The sequence below is a fragment of the Lonchura striata genome, chromosome W (assembly GCF_050655825.1).
Source record: "Lonchura striata isolate lonStrDom1 chromosome W, ASM5065582v1, whole genome shotgun sequence".
NCBI classification, from domain to species: domain Eukaryota; kingdom Metazoa; phylum Chordata; class Aves; order Passeriformes; family Estrildidae; genus Lonchura; species Lonchura striata.
Genome location: NC_140743.1, coordinates 3396655 through 3422775, shown reverse-complemented (window position 1 = coordinate 3422775; position 26121 = coordinate 3396655). Strand labels below are relative to the sequence as shown.

At 40.9% G+C, this 26121-nt stretch overlaps 1 protein-coding gene and 1 long non-coding RNA gene across 3 annotated transcripts in view; one reads left to right on the top strand and one right to left on the bottom strand.

Moving 5' to 3' along the window:
- Positions 1–26121, top strand: part of LOC146762993 (zinc finger SWIM domain-containing protein 6) — a 325533-nt gene that overhangs the window by 233719 nt on the left and 65693 nt on the right. For both annotated transcript variants that reach the window (XM_085571233.1, XM_085571234.1), the window contains exons 5-10: positions 7938–8117; positions 9684–9860; positions 10167–10313; positions 12898–13041; positions 15703–15963; positions 20601–20736. In XM_085571233.1, the coding sequence (XP_085427359.1) occupies positions 7938–8117; positions 9684–9860; positions 10167–10313; positions 12898–13041; positions 15703–15963; positions 20601–20736 (1045 nt within the window). The remainder of the gene's footprint in view (positions 1–7937; positions 8118–9683; positions 9861–10166; positions 10314–12897; positions 13042–15702; positions 15964–20600; positions 20737–26121) is intronic.
- Positions 433–3681, bottom strand: LOC146762995 (uncharacterized). The gene is made up of 2 exons (XR_014952543.1): positions 3553–3681; positions 433–764 (listed from the first exon to the last, which is right to left on the bottom strand). It is a non-coding gene; the product is annotated as an uncharacterized LOC146762995 (long non-coding RNA).

Genomic DNA, 26121 nt, shown 5'->3' with positions numbered 1-26121 from the left:
TGCTCTTAAGTCTTGTACTAGCCAATAATTACCATCTGATTTTTGAACTGCTAAGATAGGTGTATTATGTCTTGACATGCAAGGCTTTAAGGTGCCCCTTATTATTAAATCTTCGATTATTGGTTTTAATCCTTTTCTTCCCTCTAGAGGGATGGGATATTGCTTCACCCTTTTGGGGTACTCCGGTCTCTCAATTTCAATGTGAATTGGTTCCATGTCTAATTTTCCAGCTTCCCCTGGAGTGTGCCATACCCTGGGATCAATTTTCTTTTCATCCTCAGTAGTTAGGTTGTATAAACTTACTGTGTGTCTTGGTTTGACAAGACAGGAGTCTGTGAAGGAGGGCAAAAGCCTCCTGTGCAATGGAGAAGGTAAACCCCCTCCCTCCGAATTACTAGGATTTTTAAATTAAAAGGCTCTCAGGCAAAGATATGGGAATGGGAGTAACAATTCTTTACTAGGAGAAAACTAGGTAACAATTTAAAAAGGCAAATGCAATTGGTACAAACAAAACTAGTGATAAAGTCCACAACCTGAGGATTCGGGGTGTTGGTAGCAGTCCGGTTGAAATGATAGCTGCTCCTCTTGCAGTGGCTGATGAATTGCAGCTGAAGTGGTGATCTTTAGAAGGGTATAGTTTTCTCTGAAGATCTGGTGGCAGTTGGGCCGGTCTTCCTCTGCGCCGGTGCCGCCTCTGAGCTCCGCCACCTCCTCACCGCGCTCCGGCCGCTTCTCTCGGGAGTCCTGCCGAAGGAGCTGCTTCTCTGGGAATCCCGCAAAGAGAGCGAGCTGCTCTGTCACCCAAAAGGTACCTCTTTTATGCAATAAAAGAGTGCTTGGCTTCCCCCTCTGGGTGGAGCATCTCACAATGGGATGGTGTTATGTTACCAGGCCTGCAGTGAGTCAGTCAATGGCCCATTAACAAACCATTACCTCTTCGAGCAAACCATTGTTCTTGGAAGAGATAACAAACCTGCCCAACCTCCAACAGATGGCAAATAGAATACAAGCTTATTTTACAAACCAGGACACTATGAGTTGTGAGTCCTTTGCAATTATACTTATTCCTAATATTACCATTAAATCCCTCCCCAGTAAATTGTATTCTGTTTCTTCCACTAATAAAACATCCCCAACACAGATTTTATTATCAGATTCTATTTCTACATTCTTTTTTAGGACAGGGACGTGAAAAGTTTCTCCTTTTGCCCCAATCACAGTCATAAAATCTTTACCTTTGATACACCCAAGAGGTAGTTGTTTGACTGTGGTTTTTTCTGCTCCAGAATCAACTAAAAAGACTAGCTCCTGTTTTTGGGGTCCAATATTTAATTTTATCAAGGGTTCTCTAGATGTCCTTGACCCCAAATTGTAAAGCCCCTGACACCTCTATTCTTCTTGAAAGACTATTTCATCCTTTATTCTTTTCTTACAATCCCTCTTGAGGTGTTCTTTCTTTTTACAGTAAAAACATTCAGGGGCACTTACCTGTTTTTTTTTTCTTTTGTGTGTGTGCCAGCTTTCCCTGGGGCCCCTGGGCTGGAGCTGATGTCCCAGCCATTTGTGCTTGTGCTTCCCTTACTGCTGCCACTAACACCCTGGCTTGTGTCTTTTGTTTTTCCTCATCCCTCCTCATATATACCTTTTGTGCTTCACTCAATAGTTCTTGTAAACTTCTTTCTTGCCAATTATCTATTTTCTCTAACTTCCTCCGAATGTCCTCCCATGATTTAGCCACGAATTGTGTTTTTAAAAGGACCGCCCCCACAGGGGATTCAGGGTCCGTACTGGAATACATTTGAAGGCTTTTTCTGAGTCTCTCCAACCACTCGGTGGGAGTTTCATCCTTCCCCTGGCATTCCCCCAATGCCTTGCTAATGTTTTGTCCCTTAGGGACCGCTCCCCCAATACCTTGTATTACCATGTTCCTCAGTCCGATCATTTTTGCTCAGTCTGCCTGCACCTGAGCGTTCCATGATGGTCTTTGTTCCGGCCACTTTTCCATCCTGCTCCCGCCCTGGGGGCTCCTGAATTCCCGATCCTTTATGGCAGCCTGCCTTATCATATCTCATTCTTCAGCATTAAACAAAGATCTTAATATAGCCAAGATATCATCATATGAATATATACTATTTCCCAGAAATTCATCCAACCTCTCCGCCACACCCAAAGGGTCATCCATTAATTTCCCCATTTCCTTTTTGAAAGCCCTTACATCCCCAGTGTTGATGGGAACATTTACAAACCCGATGATTCCGGGAGCTGTGGGGATTTCCCGTAAAGGGTATAGATTAGGTCTGTCCCTTTCATCATCGCTATCTCCCGTGTTTTCTCTCCTCGTTTTCTGCCGGGTTCTACTGGCAGGAGGAGATGTGTTTTCCCCGGTGTGGTGTGCGTGTGTGTGTGTTTGCCCGTGCTGTGTGGAAGCGGGGGTGGGGGCTGAGAAGGTCCCGGAGTGCCTGCATCAGGGATTTGTACATTAGGTGGCGGTGCAGGCTGAGCCGGGGCCGCTGATGGGGGGGGCTGCCGGGACCCGTGCTTGAGCTGGGGGAACCTGTTATGGGGGGGGGGGCAGGTTTTCTAGGGGTTCCCAATTTTTTTCTGAGCTTACCCTGTTGCCAGAGGTCTTTATAGGGAACAGCCATGCACTGGCATATTCCCATAGCCTGGCATAGTCCAATTCCTCATTGTCCCACTCCTCTTCCTCATACAAGTGATTTGAGAGTGCTTGGCAGAGCTTATTTTCGAAGGTACCAAAAATGGGCCAGTATTGGTATTTTCCAATTTCCATATTTCCCCATACTTCTACACAATAGTGTATCATTTTTTCTTTGGACCTTTTCCGTCTCACAGAACAGTCCTCCCAGTGTTCTAACATCCAACCCAGGAGACTTTCTCTCGGAATCTCCGGGAATTCCTCTGTTTCCCCCCTTCTTGTTTTTGAATGCTTACCTTTTCTTGTTGTCAGTTGTTCACCCTTTACTGGCTTAGGATTTTTCCCTTTTAGTCCCCCCCACACCTTACTGTTTTTTTTGTCCCATATTAAAGGTTTTCCTTACCATATTCCAAGTCAGTGTCTGCAAGCCATTCCAAGAAGTCAGCAACCCACGTGCTAAAATGTGTATTTTGGTCCTGTCCCGGACCGAGTCTTACCAAGTGTTTAAACCGGTCTGTTCCCGACCGAATCTTGCTAACCTAGTTACTTCATGGCGAACCGGTCTGTGGGTTTTCAGTTGGAAGAACAGTGAGCTCTCTTGTACCTGTTTTTCGGGCTCCCTGAGCCCGGAGCCAGTCAGGTTTACCAGTTTCTCAAGTCCACGAGAACGTACCTTCCCCCCCCCGACCCATCTGTGGGTGGATACCTGTAACTCCCCGAGTTTAAGGTTTTATGCGTGTTGTGAGTATACCGGAATCCTTTTGCTTCCCCCGTAGCTGACCACCTCCCTCTCGGGCTAGCGGAACTGCGGCTCGTTGGGGTCCCTCTCGTGCCATGACTATGTCACATCTCACACACGCACCCACTCACGCCCCACTCAACCACGCGATACTTACGGCTCCTTTTCCCGCATGGGTTCTTTGTGCACGTTGATTTTACGAGTGAAAGTTTGCTGCTGCAGCCTCAAAGATTTAGCCCCAAGTTCCGAGGGCTCTGGGCCCGTATATATCCTTTCCTTAATGTGGCTTTTCGGCTGTTTTCGGAATCTGGTTGGTTCCGTGGAGTTCCTCAGTCCTGTCCGGCTGCTGAAATCAGCAGGGCGCTGCCCGGATCAAGGATAGGGAACTCCCCTGGATGCCCCCAAACCAGATCATGTCGGGGTCACCAAGATTGTTATAAATGAGAATTTTTTCAGCCAGATTAAAAATAAGAAAAACATAATTTTGTTAGCGGTCAAGTTCTATCTAGCCAGCTACGGAAAAAGACAGAGCCGAGCCCGGGAATCGGCCCTGGGTTTGCCACAAGGAGTCAGCCTCAGGAGAGGTTTTCTCCTATGCCCACACACCTCCATCCTGGTCCAAGCGGTTTTTATAGGGAAAAGTCCGCATGAGGCCAAGATTTCAGCAGTTAGTCTTTTCTTATATTCAGAGTCCATAGGTTAATAAGATTTTCTTTTTTGGTGATGAGGAGAAATAATTCAATGTCCGGAGTAGGTGAATTCCTGATGAGAGTTTACAGGAAGGCTGCATTCACATGGATCTGTCTGAGGATTTCCATGATATCCATCTTGGGCCATTTACGTGATGATCAGCACTCGATGATCAACACCTGGAGTCCCGATGGTCAGCACCTGGAGTCCGAACATAGCCCATCTCCTGGCCGAGCCACGTCTTTTTACTTGTAAATCAGTTTCCAATATACACCCAGTCTCGCCTGCAAAGGGGGGGAACTAATACAACGGGCATAATCTAACAAGTATCCAATATTACATATTTCATACAAGGAATGTCGTGAATTATATTTACTACACATAACAGCTTCATCTTTTTTTTTTTCTTTTTTTTTTTATGTTGCAAAAAATATAGTCCTTTTCTAGGGCAGTACTGAATGCATTGATGCTCAATAAGAAGAAGCAGTTGTAATGCCATTTAAAATTACTTGGACAAGTGCAAGAACTGTGCCCATGAGAATCTCATGAGTTTCAACAAGGCCAAGCGTGAAGTTCTGCTCCTGAGTCGGGGCAAGCCCTGGTGTCAATATAGGCTGAGGGATGAAAGGATTGAGACTAGCCCTGCAGAGAAGGACTTGGGGGTGCTGGTGGATGAGAGGCTGGACATGAGCCAGCAATGTGTGCTTGAAGCCCAGAAAGCCAGTCGTGTCCTGGGCTGCATCCAAACCAGTGTGGGCAGCAGGGCAAAAGAGGTGATTCTTCCCCTCTACTCAGCTCTGGTGACGCCCCTCCTGCAGAGCTGCCTCCAAATCTGGGGTCCCTGTTATTAATGGAGAGGGGAGAGTTTAGACAAATCCTTGCCTTTCCAGGTTTCTGGCAGTAGACAGCCACTTTATTGAGGTGGCCAGCACCCCAAAACCCACTCTCGCTCACAAGTTCTTAATAATGACTGGTCAGGCCTATTACAATATGAATTATTTTTTTGAACAGGCCAAGGAAAACAGACATAAGACTTAAACAGTTTACTTACTACACAGGATAGCACAAAGAACTACTAGCAGATAAAAATACAGTGCATGATAATAATAATAAGGGTACCTTATGTTGCAGCTAGTGACGAAATAGTATAGATTAGGAATCAGTGTCACTTACCAACAAATGATTGTGGTGTGCAGGGAATCTCCCAATTTCTCTTAGTCCCAGGGAAGTAACTCAATTCTAACATCTTAACATCAAGTACACCTCTCTACACACTCAGAGAGTGTTTAAGAGATTTCTGATTTCATGAAAATCAGTGGTTTTTTATAGTTGCAAAAATGTCTGTGCTTTGCAGTCACTAATTTTAGCTTTTCCTTTCTCACCATTCAAGTCAGGATGTATATTGCTGGCTAAGGAGGTTCTCAGCTGAGATAATTCATCACATGACAAATCATTCCAGTGTAACCTAGCCATATGTTATGGGGAGATAAGCTTTGGCTGTATCAGGGGTGAAAGGTCCTGCCACAGTCCCCAGTACAGGAAGGACATCAACCTGTTAGAGTGGGTCTAGAGGAGAGTAGCAAAGATGATCAGAGGGCTGGAGCACGTCTCCTATGAAGACAGACTCAGAGAGTTAGGGCTCTTGAGCCTGGAGAAGAGAGGGCTTTGAGAAGACCTTGTAGCAGCCTTCCAGTATTTAAAGGGGGCTTACAAGAAAGATAGGGACAAAATTTTAGTAGGGCCTGTAATAATAGGACAAGTGGTAATAGTTTTAAACTGAAAGAGGGTAGATATAAGGAAGAAGTTTTTTACAATGAGGGTGATAAAACACTGGCATAGGTTGCCCAGAGAGGTGGTGGATGTCCCATCCCTGGAAATATTCAAGGTAAGGTTGGATGGGGCTTTGAGCAACCTGATCTAGTTTGAAGATGCCCCTACTCATTGCTGGAAAGTTGGACTAGATGACCTTTAAAGGTTCCTTCCAACCCAAACCATTCTATGATTCTATTCTATAATTTGACTATGGGGAGTGAAGTGTGTTGAACAGTGTGTCTAAAGGAAGTCATATGATTTGATTTTAAAATAAGTTTTTTAAAACAGTGTTTGCTTTATTTACTCCCATGTCACTTAAAAAACCCAAAACCAAAAACTGAACCAAAAAAAACCACAAAGACAAAATGTCCCAAAAATGCAATCAAAAACCCAACAAGCTGCATGTTCTACTGTATTTAACTACTATGTAGTAATAATGTGCATTAGTGTAGTGGCCCTCTGGTGTTCTGCACTATACCATATCATATTTTCTTCTGATTTCAAGATTTCTTTGATACTGCTTCCTCATTCCATGTCAGCTTGAATAGCAGTGGACTTGAAGCCTTAAGGATGAAGCTCTGTTTTTCCGCTGACTCCGGTGCTGTGGCATATGGACGTACTGAGTTACTTTAGGAATGAATGTAATGTGATGACCTGTGTTTTGGGTATCTGTTTTGCATTCTTAGTTAGCAAAAGAATGCTTGAATATGACAATTCTAATTTCTTGGAAGAACCAGCTGCATTTTTATTCTTTTTTTTTCAGCTTGTCATGAAGATTACATAATTTAAACATATTCTTTTAATTTTATTCATGAGGCCATCCTGTGTCGCTGTCGAGGCAGGACAGGAATGAGAAGACTGACCAGAAGGCTGCCGAGAGTAAAACTCCAATTTATTCAAAATACACCGCTCTTTTATACAGAGATTCGTGAGGACCAACTCCATTGATTCTGAAGTGAAAACAACGCACACCATTGGTGCAAAGTGTTTGACACACAGTGATAGAACTTAACTATAAACAATGTGAAAAACAAGAGAGATAAAGAATTATTTACATTCTTCTCCAGCTCTTTCCCAGGCTTCTGCCTGGCTAGAAATTCTCTGTTTCTTTCTTTGACTGAATCTGAGTCCCACAATCCTGTGCAGGGCCAGGAGTTGAACTTTGATAATCTTAGTGAGTCCCTTCCAACTCAGAATATTCTGTGATTCTGTGAAATCTCTTGTGTACAAGGCATGTTCTTAATGAGCAAATGAACAGTACTTTGAGATGTCTTCATGCTTATGTCAAAGTTCACCCTGAAGAAACAGCTGATTTAGAGAAAAATCTTTCCATTTAAAAACTGTTGCTAAAGACCCTGATGTATTTATGCCTGCCCTGCTCTATAGTATCAGGAAGCAGGTTCTAAAGTGATGGTGCATGTGAAATGCCAGTGCAAATCAGCTTTCCCTTCGAGCTCTGTATACAAAAAATGTAAGACACATTTTCTAGTGAGAATAAATAATTGAAGCAGGAGCAGCAAAAATATCTTATTCCGATTACACTGCACAAATCTAGTGTTTACTGGATCTCTATTTCTGCTGGGTTTCAAGTGTGAAGTATATGTTTAGGAAATGCATGACTTATTAATGCATATTTGGTTCCTGTAATGTGAAGCTGGAAGATACATAACTTTTGTACAAAAATTAGAAGAAAAACTTGGGTAATTTCCTGCTGTAACTTTATGTGAATTTTTGTTTGCTTTTGTCTGATGTGCCATACATTGTGAACTATGGATTTCCTAATAAAAAAGACCCATTTAATGCCTTTTAATTGAGAAGACTGGCTTGATACAGTCTTTAAACTGCTTTGGATGGGCCACACCAGCTTCAAGATTCTGCATCAGGAATTCAGTCTGCCTGGTGTCAGGCATAGCTGGGAAACAAGCAGTGTAGCCTTAGAGGGGAGAAAAAGTGTTACAGAATAAAAGTTTGCAATTAGCCATTGGCTGCAGCATTTTTAATTAAAAAAAAACCTAATTTAGCATTTTTTTTCAAAATCAGGTGCTCTGTGGATGTGTATAGTCTTAAATCCCCACTGCAAGTTGGAGCAGAAGGTCAGTTGGCTAACACAGCTGAAAAAATGGAATGGTGTGGATGTTTGTCCCTGGGAAGATGGAAACCATGGAAATGAGCTGCCCAATTTAACCAATGCTTTGCCTCAGGGTGCAAATGCTAACCAAGGTGAGCCTAGATATATGCACTGCCTTGCAACACATAATACAGCCTCAGTCTTATATACTTGAGCTTTGCAGCAGAATACAGCAGTCTTTCCTGGGACAAGGTAACTTTCTTGTTGAGGATTGACCAGTCAAATTTATTTTCATTAATATTGTCCTCGCAGAAAGGATAAATAAGGTTTCTTTTTGTGCTGGGGCTGCAATGTTTTTAAAGCAAGTTAGGTCTTCTAACTTTTCACTTGGTCCTTCTAAATAATTGTTGCATAAAAATTGAATGCCCCTGAAGTATGTAATGTAAAAACCTGTTGTTTCTTTGCTTTACTATAATCTTATATCCCTTCTGGTGTTGGGGGTTTTATTTTTTGCAGTTACAAAGCCTTTGATACTTACTTAAAGGGACATCTGTTGTGACTGCATTAAACTGAGTATGTGATAAACTAAAGCAGCTATTTGTGGGATGTGCTTTGTGTTGCACAGTCTGCATTGACAGGTGTGGGGGGGTGCAGAGGCAACACTGCCTTCTTGGAGGAGGTGTCTCTTCTTACTTGATATCATGCTTTCTAATCTAAAATGTGATTATCAAACCTGACAGAAGCCTTCTCCAGTCATCTTCAAGCAAAGATTGCTACTTTGCTAATAACTGAGGAAGATGCAGGTAATTTGCCTGGGAAAAAAGCCCTCATAATAATAAAATCTTTCAATATTTTAATACATATTTAATAAAAGTTAAAATTAAATGCTTGTGAAAGGTGGTAGAATTAGACTTATATGAATTTTTCCTTGTTTCTTTTTCTTGGAAGTTTACCTCTGAAGGAAATAGGCTTGGTTCATGTTTAAATCTTGCAGCTAGCTGCGGACAGAAGTTCATGCAACATGTAACTTCCTACAGAGGTGTTTGGCTTTCTGGATCTTGTGATGTTCAGACCAACTTGGACATGCTAGTAGCAATTCAGACATGACATTTTGACATTCATAGACACAGTGCCATGTTGACAGAGCACTTTTGCCACAGGAAGATGTCCAGTAAAGGATTGTCAGTCCCATGGCCTCAGTACCTTGCTGTCTTTGCAGTATTTGTGTTTGTTTATGACAAAAAATTTTACAAGTGCTCAAGGTAATGTCACTTCTCAAAGAGAACAACTAAAAATATTTTATGTGATGTTTATCTGTCACTCATCCTAGTGGGTCTGGGTCTGAGAAGGAGAGAAGCTGGGAATGCTTGAGTAGCTGTGTGCCATATACTTTCTAGTCTGTTTTTAGGGGAATTCTGTATGTACTGTTTAATGTCCTTCATGTCTAGCTGCTCCCTTTGCAATGTCCTATTTAGCATTAGCTGTGACAGTTTGTAGATCTTGCTGAATGCAAAGTGAATGGCACACACTTTGCCTGAGCTGGTGAGCAACAGGGTGTAAAATGCCATCTGTAGTCTGCTCCTTGCAGAGTGGGTCAAAGTAGACTGGCATCAGTTAAGGGCTGGTGAACAGGCAGGGGAAAAGAATACTGTGAATGACTTATTCACATATGAATGAATAAAAGCTGATGCAGCTTTCTGAATTTGTGAAAATGACAGATTCATCAAACAGGCCACATCGGACGGTGTTCACTAGAGCCATAGAGGCATGTGAACTGCATTGGCAAGACAGCCACTTACAGCACATTATCAGCAGTGACCTATATACCAACTACTGTTACCATGAACACACTGAAAACTCACTCTTTGACTCTCGAGGGTGGCCCCTCTGGCATGGTAAGTGGCTAAACTGGAAAGATATTTCCATTATTTGCCCTGTTCCGTTTCTATGGGGTTTTTTTGGTTTTGTTTTTTTGGGTTTTTTTTGTTTTTTTTTTTGGGGGGGGGAGCTAAATGAAAAGCTTGGAAAAAAGAACAGAGGCTCCCTTGAAATGATGGCTCGGAAACAGTCCTTTAACTCTTTCTTGCAAAGTTTTAAAAACAAATTGAAGGAAACAAAAAAGCCCTTTTGAGTAATCTGGCAAAACAGGCTATTGTAGACATGGAAGCATTCCTATTCCTCAATTATTGTCTCCGTTTTAGAACATGTTCCTACAGCCTGTGCGAGGGTGGATGCGTTACGATCTCATGGATGCCCACAAGAAGCACTGAGGCTAGCAATAGCTATTGTTAATACTCTAAGAAGGCAGCAGCAGAAACAGCTGGAAATGTTCCAGGCTCAGAAGAAAGGTAAATGCGGGGAAGAGAGAAGGGCAAAGGACATGACAAGGTGACAATAGCACCAAACTGGAACTCTGCATGAGAAAACTGCTTTTGAAACTAAAACAAAAGAGGTGACTTTAATTCTTCAGTCCAAACAATCATAGTGGTAGTGTCACATTCTGGATGTTGGAGGTGTTTTTTAAGCTGGGTTGTGAGCTCTGCAGGGTAAGGGCTCTGTTCTGCCTTCTGCAATATGTCTAACATGATGGGGCCTTTATTCCAATCAGATGTTTTGGTTGCACAGTGTAAATATTCATTCTGTGTAATTTATAGGCTCTTAAACGGAGATTTGCATTTATAATGTCAAGTATTTAAAATAATTTTTCTCCTCTGATGTGTAATTTAGCAGACCTATATATTTCTGAGGTGGAAGACTAAAGTTGACAAGGCAAAGTCTGCACTACAGAAATTTATCCACTTTGGCAGTTTCTTCCAAAAGTCTTTGATGATGCTTAAAACTTTAGTGGATCCACAGTACTGGAAATCAAATTTTTGAAACACTGGCTTTATAAAATGTTCAGTGGTGTTCTCACTACCCCTATTTTCTGAAGGAACATTCTTCCAAAAATAATCCTTCACTGAACTTTGTCATGGGTTTGGAGAGGTAGTGGAAGAAGAAAGGGGTGACTTTGTGGTTAAAATGCATGTGGAAAAATTAAAATAGCATTCTCAGCTACGACAAGAAAACCTTTAATTCAAATTTTATTGTAGATCTTTGTTGCTACTTTTAACTCTGTGTATCCTCATACATTGTAGGCAAAAATACCAGTGTGAAGTCACATGTGTGGATTTTTAAACTGTATGTGCAGGTGTTTTCCCATAAATGTTCATTTAGAAATTGAAGACAAGGTAGATACCTGACTGAAAAAAAAAAATATGATTTGGCAGTTCCTATGTGCCTTCATTTCACAATAGCCAAGGAAGAAATTTTGAGCACTATTGTAGATCCTAGATTTCAACAAAACTTAAAAGCACTTTACATTATTACTTAGGAGAATTTTTTAGTCTTTTTATCATGTAATATATCTTTCCTTAACATGAAGTTTGTAATTTGTATATTGTTACTCACTGTTTTGTTTTGTTTTTTTCACTCTTATGCTTGAAATTTAAACAATTTTGTTTTAATAGTGCAAAATATGCTTGTCTTCTTTATAAGCAGAATAATTCTGCAGCTACAGTTTCAGTTCAGCAACCATCACATGCTTCTACTTAGCTTTCATTCATATGACTGATTTGACATTTGTGGAACCAGTTGCATGATTTAAAGTTAAATCTCTACATGAATGGAGTATTGAAGCCTTTGTTTGGCATGACACAAGTGAAGCTCATAACTAGACATAATAGATGAAGTGGAATTATAAGTGAGTCAGTAAGGTCATTGATATCAATCCTTTTTGGTAATATTATGTTCTTCTTAATGTTATTTTTAGCACATGTTATTTGTTAGTAAGGTAATTATTTACTACTTTTGTTGTTCGTATTACATATCAGTTTATTATTTTTTAAAAATACACTCTCATGAACACTGAGTTCAAAAGTGTGGCTGTTTAATTTTGTATCTCCACACATTTAAAGGCAAGAAGCAAGCTTTTAAATGATTACTCAGAAAGATGGCACTTTGTGAATGAGAGAACACAGAGGCAGGTACAAGTTAGTGTGCAATAAGCAGAGAAGCAGAGCATCTGTAATGGCTTGCATACAATTTTTAAATGGTCACCCATAATGCATCTGATCTCTCATAGTTCAGTTGTGCATGTGTCTAGGAGAAAAAGCTGGGAAGTTGAAGGGGAGCTACTGCTATAAGATTCTTAGTTAAAAAAGGGATTTGAGTCATCTCTAGCATCTTTTACCACAGCAACACTTCCTTCAATTCATTGTGCTAAACAGTTTTTTAATGTTGTAACTGATTGATGGATGAGGGCTACAAAACAAAGTATCCATGAAGGTATTGGTTGACTGAAACTTTAGAATGACAAAGAATGCACTTAAAGAACAATTTTTAAAATTTTATACCTCATTTAAACATATTATCCTTTTTTTTTTCTTCCTTTTTTTTATTAGGACCTATCATTGTGAGTTTATTACTTCAACAATTATTCAGATGCAATAAGTTAATATTTTATTTATTAAAACTGAACATTTTGGAATATTTTATTTCAATGCCACCAACTTCACTTAAAATGTGAAAATGGCACTGAATCTTTTGAGTGAGGAAACAGTGGTGAATATTTTACCAAAAAAAGTCTTTGCTATAATTTTTCAGCAGACATTTCAGAAGTTACTGGTATCAAGTTAGAGATTTCAAAAGATAGTGCAATTGAAAATTTTGACCCATAATGTACTTTGCTAGTGCTCAAAATGTTTGGCCTTTGTCCATTTTCTTTTTTCCTCTTTTAACATATTTACAAAGGGCAATTAATTCACACTGAGAGATATTATTTTTTCCTTCTAAGCAGAAGAGCATTTTAATCAGTGTTACTTCTATATATGTTTTGAGGGGATAATACACACTGTCTTTCCCTCCCTCCTCCCTCCATCTTTTCTGTCACAGAACTTCTTCAAATAGGAGTAACCTCAATAACAAATCTTGAAGGCTGGGTGGGGCATCCTTTGGATCCAATTGGCACCCTCTTCAGCAGCCTGATTGAAGCCTGCAGAGTAGATGAGAGCTTCCATGGATTCTCAGACTTCACAGGTAAGGCCATACAAAGGGAGCAATCTTCTCTAAGTCTTCAGTAACCAGAGACATTTTTTAACCTTACCTTTCCCAATTAACTTCAAAGCCAGTGTCTTTACAGTATAAGAACTCACATTTACATTCCCTAAGAAAACACAAGGTAAAGGAAATGTTTAATGTAAAACTTATATGAAGCATTCAAAAATTACCAGTTACTCATTCTTGAAGGCAATTCAGTATTTTACACTTGAAATAAAACTGAATGAGTTTATAGCAGCAACCCTCTTTGCATACATTATCCTCTTTTGGAGAAATTACAAGATATCACAGAATTGTTGAGGTTGGAAGGCTTTTCTGGAGATCGTCTAGTCCACCTACTCTGATCAGAGCAGGGTCACCTAGAGCAAGTTGCCTAGGACTGTGTCCAGTTGAGTTTTGAATAGTCTCAAGAATGAACACCATACAACCTTTCTGGGCAACTTCTTAGTTTTTGACCATCCTCACAGTAAAAACGTGGTTTTTTAATACTCAGATGGAATTTCCTGTATTTCACTTTGTGCCCATTGCCTCTTGTCCTGTCACGGAATACCACTGAGAAGAGTCTGTCTCTATTTTCTTTACATTCTCCCATTAGATATTTGTATATTTTGGTAAGATCCTTCCGAGTCTTTTCTTTTCCAGACTAAACAATCCCAGCTGTCTCAGTATCTCATATGGGAGATGCTCCAGTCCTTTAATCATCTTTGTGGCCCCTAACTGGATCTGCTCCAGTAGGTCCATGGGGAGCCCAATACTGAACATGGCACTCCAAGTGTGGGCTCAGCAGTGCTGAGAAGAGGGGAAGAATCACCACCTCTGATCCTCCTATGTGGTCCAGGATATTATTTGACTTCTTAGCTACAAGTGTACATAATACTTCTAAGTAACGACAAAACACTTAAAATTTATATCATACATGGTCTATAAAGTACATTGTTTATAAAGATTATGAATTGGAAAATAGCATTGTAGTATAGATACATTATTTTGGACAGGATGTATATGCCCATTCTAACTTCAGTATTTGTTTCTCAGGAGCTTAACTGATTTATTCCTTATTCCCAGACTCTTTCCACCTCTGTGGTAGTTTCTTATCACCTTCTGTGTGTTCAGAAACTTGAGTCATTCCTCTACCTATAGATCCTTTATATGTACATCCCAAATTTCCTTGGGGCTTTTCATCAAAACTAATTTTATTCAATTAGATTTTCTTCAATAAACTTCTAATCTTATATCCACCAATTCTGGAAGAACTTTAATTAAAATAAATCAGATTATTTGCAATTAGAAAAAAGAACCCAAAACAACCCCATTGCTGTGTCTCTCCCTCGAATCCATGGGGATAGAACCCCTGTGGAGCCCGGCCAGCTGGGCAGTGGGGCGAGGCAGGAAGAGGGAAGGAACTTCTCCTTGGATCCCGGGGGGCTTGGAGAAGCTCCCTCGTGAGTCCAAAGACGAGCTGGTCTCACAAGCAAAGGAAAGAGGCGCTCTCCCTCAGGATTAGTTCCAAAGTTTAATGAAGGCCTGGAGAGATCCCAGGCCACATCTGGCTTTGAAGGACCACCAGAGAAAGAGCGAGAGGACCCTGCCCAGAGCAGCCAGATATAGGGGGGGACGGGGGGCGGGGAAAACTGAACAGCCAATGGGGGAAGGACATGGGAGTGGCTCTCTGGGGGCAAGGCCTCAGAGTGACAAGAGGAGGGGAAAGCTGGGATGGACCAAACAGGTACAAAGAGGGGATATGGAGGGACAAACCATTATGAGGGGATATACAGTGCAAACACAACTCTACACCCCATGAAATAAAAGTAGTGTGTGTTGTAATGTAAATTCCCCCTACACTCATATATGCAATCTACTAAATGTATTTTGCCATCTCATTTGCTTCAGCTGTCCATCTCCTTACATCTGTATGTTGCAGCTTTTTGTTTCCAAACTAGACTGTAAACTGCTAAAGGTTGATATAGCATTTTGTCATATGGTGTATTGGTGAAGTGCCAAATCAATCAGTAGTACTCTTTAAAACAATTTATGGCTTGGTCTGTGTGGAATTTACAAGTAATATTTACTAAAAGTAGCATTTCTAGTGATAATAAAAGTCAGAAACATTATGTGTGTTTATCCTAAATGCAACTAACAAATAAAACATGAAGAGAGCTTTAGCAAACAGAATGCTTTAAAAATGTGGAGTTCCCTGGCCTACTGTATTTGCATAATCCTAATAGCTTCAACTGAAATCTATGCAGGTGTATAAGCACCTTCCTTTTCCACTTATACAACATCAAAGCTTTAAGGGGATGCAGAAATGGGTTGGGGAAAAAATTGAAATAGATCATCCAATGTTTGCTTTATTGACACAAAGCTGGAGAAACTGCCTTTCTCCAAATCATGCAGTTTAAAATGAAAACTTTTATTTTTACTAGACTGTTTTTTTAAAAAACCTAATTACTTTGTGTATTTCTAGGATGTGAAATTGGATCAGGTAGTTTATATTGGATGTTTGGGTATTGAGATTGCAGTCATAATTTAAATATTTTTAAAAATGGATACTGACAGGAAGATTTTGAAAATGTGGCATTACAGGCAGTTTATGGATTTTAATGATTTCCTGATGTATTGTTCTTTTGTCGCTCTTTACAGAGAACATGGGGCAATGCAAATCTCTGGAGTACCAGCACCTGCCTGCACACAAGTTTTTAGAAGAAGGGGAATCTTATTTAACGCTGGCTGTGGAAGTAGCATTGATAGGTCTGGGACAGCAACGAATAATGCCAGATGGCTTGTATGCACAAGAGAAGGTTTGTCAAAATGAAGAACAGCTCATTTCTAAGCTACAGGAAATTGAATTGGATGATACTCTGGTGAAGATTTTTCGAAAACAAGCAGTCTTCCTATTAGAAGGTAGCTCAACATAAATGCTAACTGCTTTTTAAAGTTGTTTTCATTTACACAAGCCCACAGAATTAGTATTCCAGTGGAAACTGCCTTATATACTTAAAATGTTTTTTGATGTAAACTCCAGAAAAAATTTATTTCCAATCTCTTATGAAAATCAAACATACTTCAGATATCACATGACTGTGGAGATAAGACATCTACTAACCTATAAGCCTTTATTTTTATTTTTTATTGAATTTTCTTCTTTAGATTTGTTCAGTATCCTAATTATACAAGCCAGGCTCACAATTTAATAATATAGACATCAGTTATCATCAGCAGTTCTTGGGTAGTAATTTTCAAAATGTCATTTGTATCCTGAAAAAGGACTGGCAGCTTTGTAAATGTATAAAGATTTTTATCTCTATTCCCCAGTGAAGAGCTCAGAAAATTCACTTAAATTTCCTGGGACAGAAATACAACATTTCCTTTGTAGCAATTAGGAATATGAGTTGCCTCTGAAGTTTGTATCATACCTGAAATTGAAATATATGGACACATATTAAGGCTTACAGCCTGGTCTTGTGACTAAATTTTAATTAAGACAAATAACTTGTGTTTGGGAATTGCAATTCTGTATTGCAATAAAATCTATACCAAAATTTGCATGCTTTTTGCCTTAGCTTTTAAAAAGGCTTGAAATGTAACACTTAAGCCTTATTTTCAAACAGTAATCTTGTGGGTTCTAAGATTGCTATTCTAGTTTGGGGGGGGGGGGGGGTTTAAACTGGAGGGAAAAACTTTAAAGGAACTAAGTATCTAAAGGTATGGTCCAAGTTTTCAGTGCTTTCTCAGGGGATGGTGGGGAGTTTAATACTGCTCTAGGTAAGTTGTGAAGATTGTTACATAGCAGTCAGGTTTTGCTTTCTTTCTGTAAGACATTTGTCTTTTAAAACTATTTCTTTAATGGAGGAGATGCACTATGTTGTTTAGGGTTCTCAGCTTTGAGTCACTGTTATTGCCCAGATCCTTAAAGACTTTGGTACCTACTGGTAGTACCATTTGAAACTGTAGAGAAGCTGCAGCATAAGGAGAGTTACTGGTTTATGGCCTTTGGACAAGAACAGCTTCTTGTTGGATCCAGCTATTCACCACCATAGAGGGATCCTATGGATTGTAAAATCAATTTGCTGTATCTGTTTATTGGTCAGGATGCTGTATGAGGAAAAGGCAGGATTTCTCTCAAGTATTCTCTGATACTTCTAGTTTAAAACTGTGATCAGTGATATACTTTTTTTTTCTTAGAGTAGTAAACAAGTAATCATAGCAGGAAACCTGCTAAAATAGCTACCTACAAAATTACTGTGGTGACCAGCATGCAACAGTGGCCTTGCATTACTATGTGTTGAGAAATCTGGCTTTTCTGCAATAACTTCCGTTTACTCCAGGTTAGGCAGAAACCGCCAGATCACATGGAGGAAAAAATGTGCAGTGATTTACAATTCTAATAATATCCATTGTGGTTTAATAGTTGATGTTCTGTAGATATAATAAAGAAAGTTTAATCCAGTATTAGGCTAATTTCTATGCTGTTAATGCAGGTTAATGCAGATTAATGCGTGCTGTGTGTAGCTACCATTTGAATGCATGGGAAAGGAGAACATAAGACTGTGTTGCAAGAACTGTTCTATTTTTTTTCTTGACTGCTAAGTTAATGGCAGAATATATTTTCATATTAATGCTTTGTCATTTATTCTTTGTCTTCTAACTGAGTTTCTGAATGGACCACCAACTGTCAGACATTAAATGGCTTCTTTCATACAAGCAATGCCAGCTAGTTTTGAATGGCTTTCAGTTTAAAATGATTGAGACACACTGTCACCTACTTAATCTTCATTGATGCTTCCATTGTGATTAGCTCCAGCCTTCAGAAATGCCCACCTATAGAGCTCAGATTTTTTTTCATGCCTAGTGTTTTTTACCTTTGCATTTTGTGCTAAGGCACCAGACAAAAATATTGATGAAACAGCTGTGCTGGTTTAAGTTGTTAACATTTCTCTCTCATGGAGCTAGTCATCCCATGCAGCAGAAGTGATTAAATAAATTTTGTGAGTACTCCTAATCTGCTTTAGTGAAGGGTCAGTCATGTTAGTTTGAACCACAGCCAGAAACTGATACATGTGACTGCAATGAAGAAGTGTGTCACACGGTCATTCATCTATCCAAGTATGGTGGATTGGAATCTCTAGTAGAGGAAGAAGTGGTAACTTCTAGGACTGCTGGTTGCTATTTGTACAATAATTGTCCAATAATACTTAATTTAAGATTCTTATTCTGTATCTTGTGATGTTTAACATCTGAACATCTAGCCACTGAAGTAAAAAATTGCTTGACACAATGTTCCTATTAATAAGAATAACAGTCTTAAGGTTGCAGGAAAAATGCAAAAATGGAAATCCTATGCACTATGAATACTCAGAATTCAGCAGTTTCATGCAATTTTTTAAAATTGCTATTTTTGTTGTCATGCTTGTCATGGTTTGACACTGGCACAATGCCAGTGCCCCCATGAAAATGTGATCCCTCCCTTGAATGCTGTGAAGTGGAATCTAGAACAGAGCAAAGCAGGCCCAAGCTTAATAACAGGGAAAAAAAACTTTATTAAGCTACTACTACAAAAGGAAAAAGAAAGAAAAAAAAGGGAAAAAAAAAAAAACACACAAAGATCAAATGAAAACCTTGCAAAGCATTCCTCCCGCCACCACCCAACTCCAACAAACCACAGTGAGACACAATCTGGACTCCAATCAGGTTTCCACCCCCCAAACAATCAATACTCAGTCCATCGAGGGAACAGTCTCTCCTGTGCCACAGACCCCCAAAGAAACACAGCTCCACATCCTGTGTTTCCATGTCACACATGGCACCGCCTGGAGAAAAGTTTGCCATGGTGACCCTTCTCCTTTCCATGCACAGTGCTCTCACCACCAATGCATGGATGGACAGACTGCTTTTAGGATTTTCCTTTCAAGGATGCCCTACCAAGAGGGGAGAAAACAACAGTTCAGTTTTTCATTGTTTGGGACCACAGTCCCCCCCATTTTCCCCTGGGGCCGAGGGCTCAAGAACAGAGATCTTCTTCTCTTCTCTTTCCTTTCCAGGACAGGGGGCACCAGCACAAACCCCCTAACCTTTTCTCCGTTCACTCCACTTTTGTCTTTTCCCAGCTGAAGCAGGTCTCTTGACTCACTGGCATCCTCCCAAAACACAGTCCCTCTTGGAGGAGAAGATTGGTTCAGGTTGTGGCTAACACCGCAAAGTCCAGCCAAAAGCCACTCCTTGTCCCCCTCCCATCTAGAATTCCTCCTTCTAACATCCCAGGGTCCAAGGTGTCCCTCTTCCTCTCTTTCAAACCGAGGAGGGGAAGGAAAAAATTCACAAGCTTTCATTTCTCAAGGAAGGGTTAAAAGTCCGAACTCCCAGGATGGCTCGATGCCCGGACATCCAGCAACTCCCACGCACTGGGCACCTTGCAGCAGCTCCCCCCGCTCCTCCTTCCTCACGGTGGAATTGCTGACAGAACTGCTGTGTCTCTTTCTCTCTCGGGAGAGAAACTCTGGGGGGGGGGGGGGGGCGGAATGGAGACATCCCAGATTTCTTCCACCCTTCCATCTGCAGGGGTCAGCCTGGTTCCAGTCCTTCCACCACCCTTCGGCCTTACCTCCATCAGCCCATGGGGCTTCCCCTCCCCCACCCAGCTCGTTGCTGGGCAGGGGAGGTTTGCAATGCACGCTAACCGGAAATAAAGAGAGCGAGTTCCCCTGGGAATTCTGCTTTTAACCACTCTGTGTTCTCAGAGGCGTGTCTACTTTCAATTGGTCAATATCCAAATTGACCTCTTCCTTCCAGAAAAAATTGTCTTTCCGTGTCAAACCACGTCAATGCTTAACACTGTTGTTATGAAGTACTGCACTGAGTGTAAGCAAAATTTACTACCCCAACAATGGGAATAGTTTCCCCATAACAAATATAATTTTTAAGATTGTGTAGCTATAATAGACTAACAATAGCAGCCTTGATGCAAGATCTGACCTAGTCTTCTCTAGAGACCAAGTCTAGACCAAAGGGCTATTTAAATGCCTAATGTCAGGTGAGACATTAATAAGGATCAGGTGCTGCTGGACTGATTAGTCATGTAAATTCAATTTAAAATACCTGGTTTCCACTGTAACCACTGTTTTTTTTTTTCCTGTGGATTTGTGATAACACAATTATGAACCAACAGAGGGTGCATAGGCATTCATGTACACAATATAGCTACAAAGACACAAAGCTAGGATTATCATCTTCTACTTTTGCATACTATAGATTTGCTGAATGAGCCCCATGGAGCCCTGGGACCATTCTGTCATTTCTATGTGCATTGGTAGTGTGCTTAGTACTATAAAATTTGTAATGTGTCTTGTTGTCTCAAAGAATAGATGGCATTTAATATACTTGTAATATATTTCACAGACATATCAATAGAACTTTACCTTTTGTACAGCAAGCTGTCTCTGAATACCAACTCTAACTCAAGGTGTAATGAATGGGTTCTAAAGGTCCAAAAGTTGAGTTTTAACAGTCTGTAAAGACTGATATTCTCTTTTTCTTTCCCACAGCTGGACCATATAGTGGTTTAGGTGAAGTCATCCATCAAGATAGTGTTCCAATGCACACATTTGCCAAGTATCTTTTCACTTGTCTCTTACCTCATGATGCTGAATTGGCATTCAGAAGTGCACTGAGAGCCATGCGGTATGTATTCATAAGTCATCTAGAAAGAACACAAGTAGTGGTTTGAAAAATGGGAAAAAGCTTGGTTGTCAAGACCTAGCCTTTTTTTCTAAAAGCATTGTTCTGTTTAAGGATAAATTACTTTGGTTCTGTCATCTGTAAAAGCAATCGATATCTGTACTAACTACAGTGTAATTTATAAATGTACAATTAGTGTTTATATGCAACTATAAAACAGCATTCTATGTTACAAATCCTTTTAGAATTCCACTATTGGAACTTGTGGTTTTGTATTGAACAACAGCTTTAGCACATGTGTGTGTTCTTTTACTGATATGGTTGTGTGTGTATAATGCTAGTGACAAGGAAATGAGCAAAGGCATCCCACTAGCAGTCTTAGGATCATCTGCTGCTTAGCTGTTTCCCCCCACTTTATAATACTGATCATGATGTCATATGGTCTGAAATATCCCTTTGGTCAGTTTGGGTCACCTGTCCTGGCTGTGTCTCCTCCTAACTTCTCATGCATCCCCAGCCTCTCCCCAAAATGGCAGTACAAATAGCAGCAAAGGCCTTGTCTCTGTGTAGGCCCCTCTCAGCAATAATGAAAACATCTCTATATTATCAACCCTGTGTTCAGCACAAATCCAAGACAAAGTCCCAATACCAGCCATTGGGAAAAAGATTAACTCTATCCCAGCCAAAACTAGCACACTCTAGAAAGCCAAATGAGGAGAAAATAGTACCATGTTCAAAGGACTAAATGGGAAGGCATGCATAAGAACAAAGCATAGCTACCATCAGGTCAGGGCAAAGGTCTGCTTAGCCTGATTGGGTTTTTTTTGCCTCCAAGAGTGTCTAATAGTATGTGTTAGGGAAGGAATGTACGAAATATGAGAAGCAACTTTGCATACTTGCTACTTACAGTTAGAATTTTTGAATTCGAATTTTTAGAATTAGAATTTTTTAAATATCAATGTTAAAAAGTACACTTGTATGTGTGTATTCCATTTCAGTCACTACCTTAAAGTGTTTATCAGAGATTGTGGGGAGTTTTCCTCTTTAAACTAAATGACCGAGACCACATTAAAAGGCTAGAATAGACATCTATGAGTAGCTTTGCACAGTGCATGAATGCTTCAGTGAATGTTATGGCAACATGCCATTCCTCTTGAAGAAGTATTTGGGCTTTCCCCAGAAACAAATCATAATCAACAACTTCTTTTCTGGAAATTTCCTTTCTCAACTGGAAAAACAAGCAAGGCACTGAAAAATCAAAACCTCTAGTTGATTATGGGGAGCTCCAGCCATCTTTTGGCATGAAGCTGCCATCTCGGCCAAAGAAGTTACTTCTCAAAGAGACCAGTATAAGAAAGAGTTATCTGTTTGTTTCTAGCTGGTAAAATCACAGGAGATATCAGCATAATCAGGGCTGTTCTCCATAGCTCTCTTGGCATCACTTTTAAGGCAGGTGGGTGTTCAGCTTTTTAATATTATTTACTTATGCATTTTTAATATTTTGTAATATATTTGGCACTCTTAAGAAATGTGGACTGCTATCTTGAACTTTGAACTGTGGTGACAGAAGATGCAGACACTTTCTACTCCATGTCTGTCTGTTCCTTGAAACTTCTCAAAAATTCTTATAAAGAATGTTGGTTACTTTTTCCATTCATGCCAAAGTGATACTTCAGTATACAAAACACTCCTGATAAAAACCAAATTAACAACTAACTAAACCTAAATGTTGTTTTGATAGGGGGAAGGAAGAAAGAAAATAGGAAGATTTAATGTTGTAGTGGGTTGACACTGACCGGACACCAGGCACCCACCAAGGCCACTCTCTCACTCCCCTCCACAGTTGGACAGGGGAGAGAAAATTTAACAAAAGGTTCATCGGTTGAGAAGAGGACTAGTAGAGATCGCTAATCAAATACCATCACGGGCAAAACAGGCTCAATGTAGAGATATGCATTGAATTTATTACACGAACAAAATCATAGCAGGATAATGTGAAGTAAAATAAAACCTTAAAAATGCCTATCCCACAACCCTCCATCCTTCCAGCTCTGCCTCCTACCGCAGAAACACAAGGAGACAGGGAATGGGGGTTATGGTCAGTTCATCACTGTCATGGTTTGACATTGGCACAATGCCAGTGCCCCCATGAAAATGCAATCTCTCAATTCAATGCTGTGAAATGCAATCAAGAACAGAGCAAAGCAGGCCCAAGCTTAATAACAGAAAAAAAAAAAAACTTTATTAAGCTACTACTATAAAAGAAAAAAAGAAAGGAAAAAAAAGCCACACAAATATCAAAATGAAAACCTTGCAAAGCATTCCTCCTCCCACCACCCAACTCCAACAAACCACAGTGAGACACAATCTGGACCCCAATCAGGTTGCCACCCTCCAGACAATCAATACTCAGTCCATTGAGGGAACACAAGTCTCTCCTGTGCCACAGACCCCCCAAGAAACACAGCTGCCACATCCTGTGTTTCCATGTCACACATGGCACTGCCCAGAGAAAAAATTTGCCATGGTGACCCTTCTCCTTTCCATGCACAGTGCTCTCACCACCAATGCATGGATGGACAGACTGCTTTTAGGATTTTTCCTTTCAAGGATGCCTTACCAAGAGGGGGGAAAAAACAACAGTTCAGTTTTTTCATTTTTTGGGACCACAGTCCCCCCCCCCATTTCCCCCTGGGGCCGAGGGTCCAAGAACAGAGATCTTCTTCTCTTCTTCATCTTTGAGGACAGGGGGCACCACCACAAAACCCCTAACTTTCCTCTGTTCGCTCCACTTCTGTCTTTTCCCAGCTTAAGCATGTCTCTTTGGCTCACTGGCATCCTCCTAAAATACTGTCCCTCTTGGAGGAGAAGATTGGTTCAGTCTGTGGCTGCCAAGGAAAAAGTCCAGCCAAAAACCACTCCATCATCCCCTCCCATCTAGAATTTCTCCTTCTAACATTCCAGGGTCCAAGCTGTCTCTCTTCCTCTCTTTCAAACCGAGGAGGTGGAAAATTTCACAAAGCTTTCATTTCTCAAGGAAGGGTTAAAAGTCCCAACTCCCAAGGATGGCTCGATGCCCAGGCTCCAGCTCCCATAGCGGTTGGGCACCTTGTGGTCCCCCCTCGCTCTTCTCCTTCCCCGCGGTGAACTGCTGACCAAACTACCGCTGGAGAGAGAGAGAGAGAGAGAGAGAGAGAGAGAGAGAGAGACTCTGGGGGGAAACGGAGACATTCCAGATTTCTCCACCCTTCCATCTGCAGGGGGCCAGCCCGGCTCCAGTCCCTCCAACTTTGGGCCTACCTCTGAAGGCCACATGGCTTTTTCCCCTCCCCCATCCAGCTTGTCGCCAGGCAGGAGAGAGTCTGCACTGCACACTGACCGGAACCAAAGAGAGAGAGTTCTCCTGGGAATTCTGCTTTTAGCCTCTCTGTGTTCTCAGAGGCATGTCCACCTTCAATTAGTCAATATCCAAATTGACTTCTTCCTTCCAAGAAAATTGTTTTTCCGTGTCAAACCACGACATGTCTTCTCCTGCTGCTCAGGGAGAGGAGTCATTCCCCTGCTCCACTGTGAGGTCCCTCCCATGGGAGACAGTTCTCTTTGAATTTCTCTGGTGTGAGTTCATCTCACAAGCAACAGTTCTCTGCAAACTGCTGCAGTGAGTCCATTCCACAGACAACAGTCCCCCCCAAACTGCTGCAGCGTGGGTCACTCTTCCACAGGGTGCAGTTCTCCAAGGACAGGCTGCTTCAGTGTGGGACCCTGTCTCCACGGGTCTCCCTCAAGGTCATAGCCTCCTCTCAGGCATCCACCTTCTCTGGCATGGGGCTCCTGCATGGGTTGCGGGTGGATCTCTGCAACCCCATGGACCTCCATTGGTTTCAGGGGAGCAGCCTGCTTCACTGTGTTCACCACAGGCTGCAGAGGAATCCCAGCTCTGGTGCCTGGACCACCTCCTCCCCTTTCTTCTTCACTGACCTTTGTGTCTGCAGAGTTGTTCTTCTCACATATTCTCATCCCACTCTTCCCTGGCTAAAATTACAACTGCGCAACAATTTCTGTTTTTCTTTCTTAAATATGTTACCACCCTTTCTAGTTGACTCAGCCTTGACCAGTGGCACATCCATCTTTGGAGCGACCAGGGATTGGCTTTGCCAGATGCTGTGGAAGCTTCTAGCAGCTTCTCACAGAAACCACCCCTGTAGCTCCTCCACTACCAAAACCTGGCTGTGCAAACCCAATACAAATGTATGTCTCATATTTGTGAGGTGGAATGGATCAGAAGAGGGAAATTTAACCATCTCTTCCTTTATGGCATGGATAAAATGTTTCCACATAGAAATCTGCATGGATGCTCATGCTTTTAGAAGTGGAACATATTTCTTTCTTCACTTGAACATTTATGAAAGACGCTAACTTCCCAAGACGACAGCTAGTTGCTTTCCAGACATAAGTGTTTAGTGTCAATCTACACAGGTCATTGACCCATGATAGCAACTCTGGAGTATTTTGCCTCTCTGCATTCAACATCATCTGTTGCAATTTTTTAAAATTTTCTTTTAGTGTATGGAACACTCAGTGTGACATCAATTGAATTTGAGACCATAAGACCTTTCATGCATGCACCTCAGGGCTGCAAAGATAGGGTGTGCTATCCTTGATGGTCACTTTTGTCTACAGTTCTCTGCTTATAGCACTGAAACATATAGAGTACAGCCTTAGAGAATGTGGATCTGCAGTGACCTAGTTGACTGTTCACTTGGAGTATGAACTCAAATGTTTGGCTTCATTTGGCTGATTCCCTGTTAAGCCTGAATTTCAACCCAGGCTTTGTGAGTCAGCCTTTAATGGTGATGTTTAATCACAAAGTAGCTTTCCTAAAACTTAATAAAATAATTGATGTTTCAAAGGGCAAAAAAGTGAAGAATGCTAAATCTGCTTGTGCTTGTTATAATGTTCCCTAATCTTGCCAAAATTTCATGAAAGCCACCAATTGACAACAGCATTTTTTTTCACAGCAAAGGAACATAGAAGCTGGCAATGAAATTCAAAGTGACAGGAAGTTTTCCTTTTGTGATCTTTGTCTATTTGCTGTTACTTATAACCTAATAATCCTTTGTGCATTATGTTAGGAGTTTTCCTGTTTGTTGAAACAATTTAATAATGCATTTTTTTCTCCCCCTTTTGTGCTTGGAAAAAAATCAACTGGGGAATTTATATGTATTTTATTTTTACATATATAAAGCTATATAGAGGTGTCCTCCTTCTTCCCCTCACTTTATATAATGAGTATGAGGCCATATGGTCTGAAATATCCCTTCGGTCAGTTTGGGTCACCTGTCCTGGACGTGTTTCCTCCCAACCTCCCATGCACCCCCAGCCTCCTTG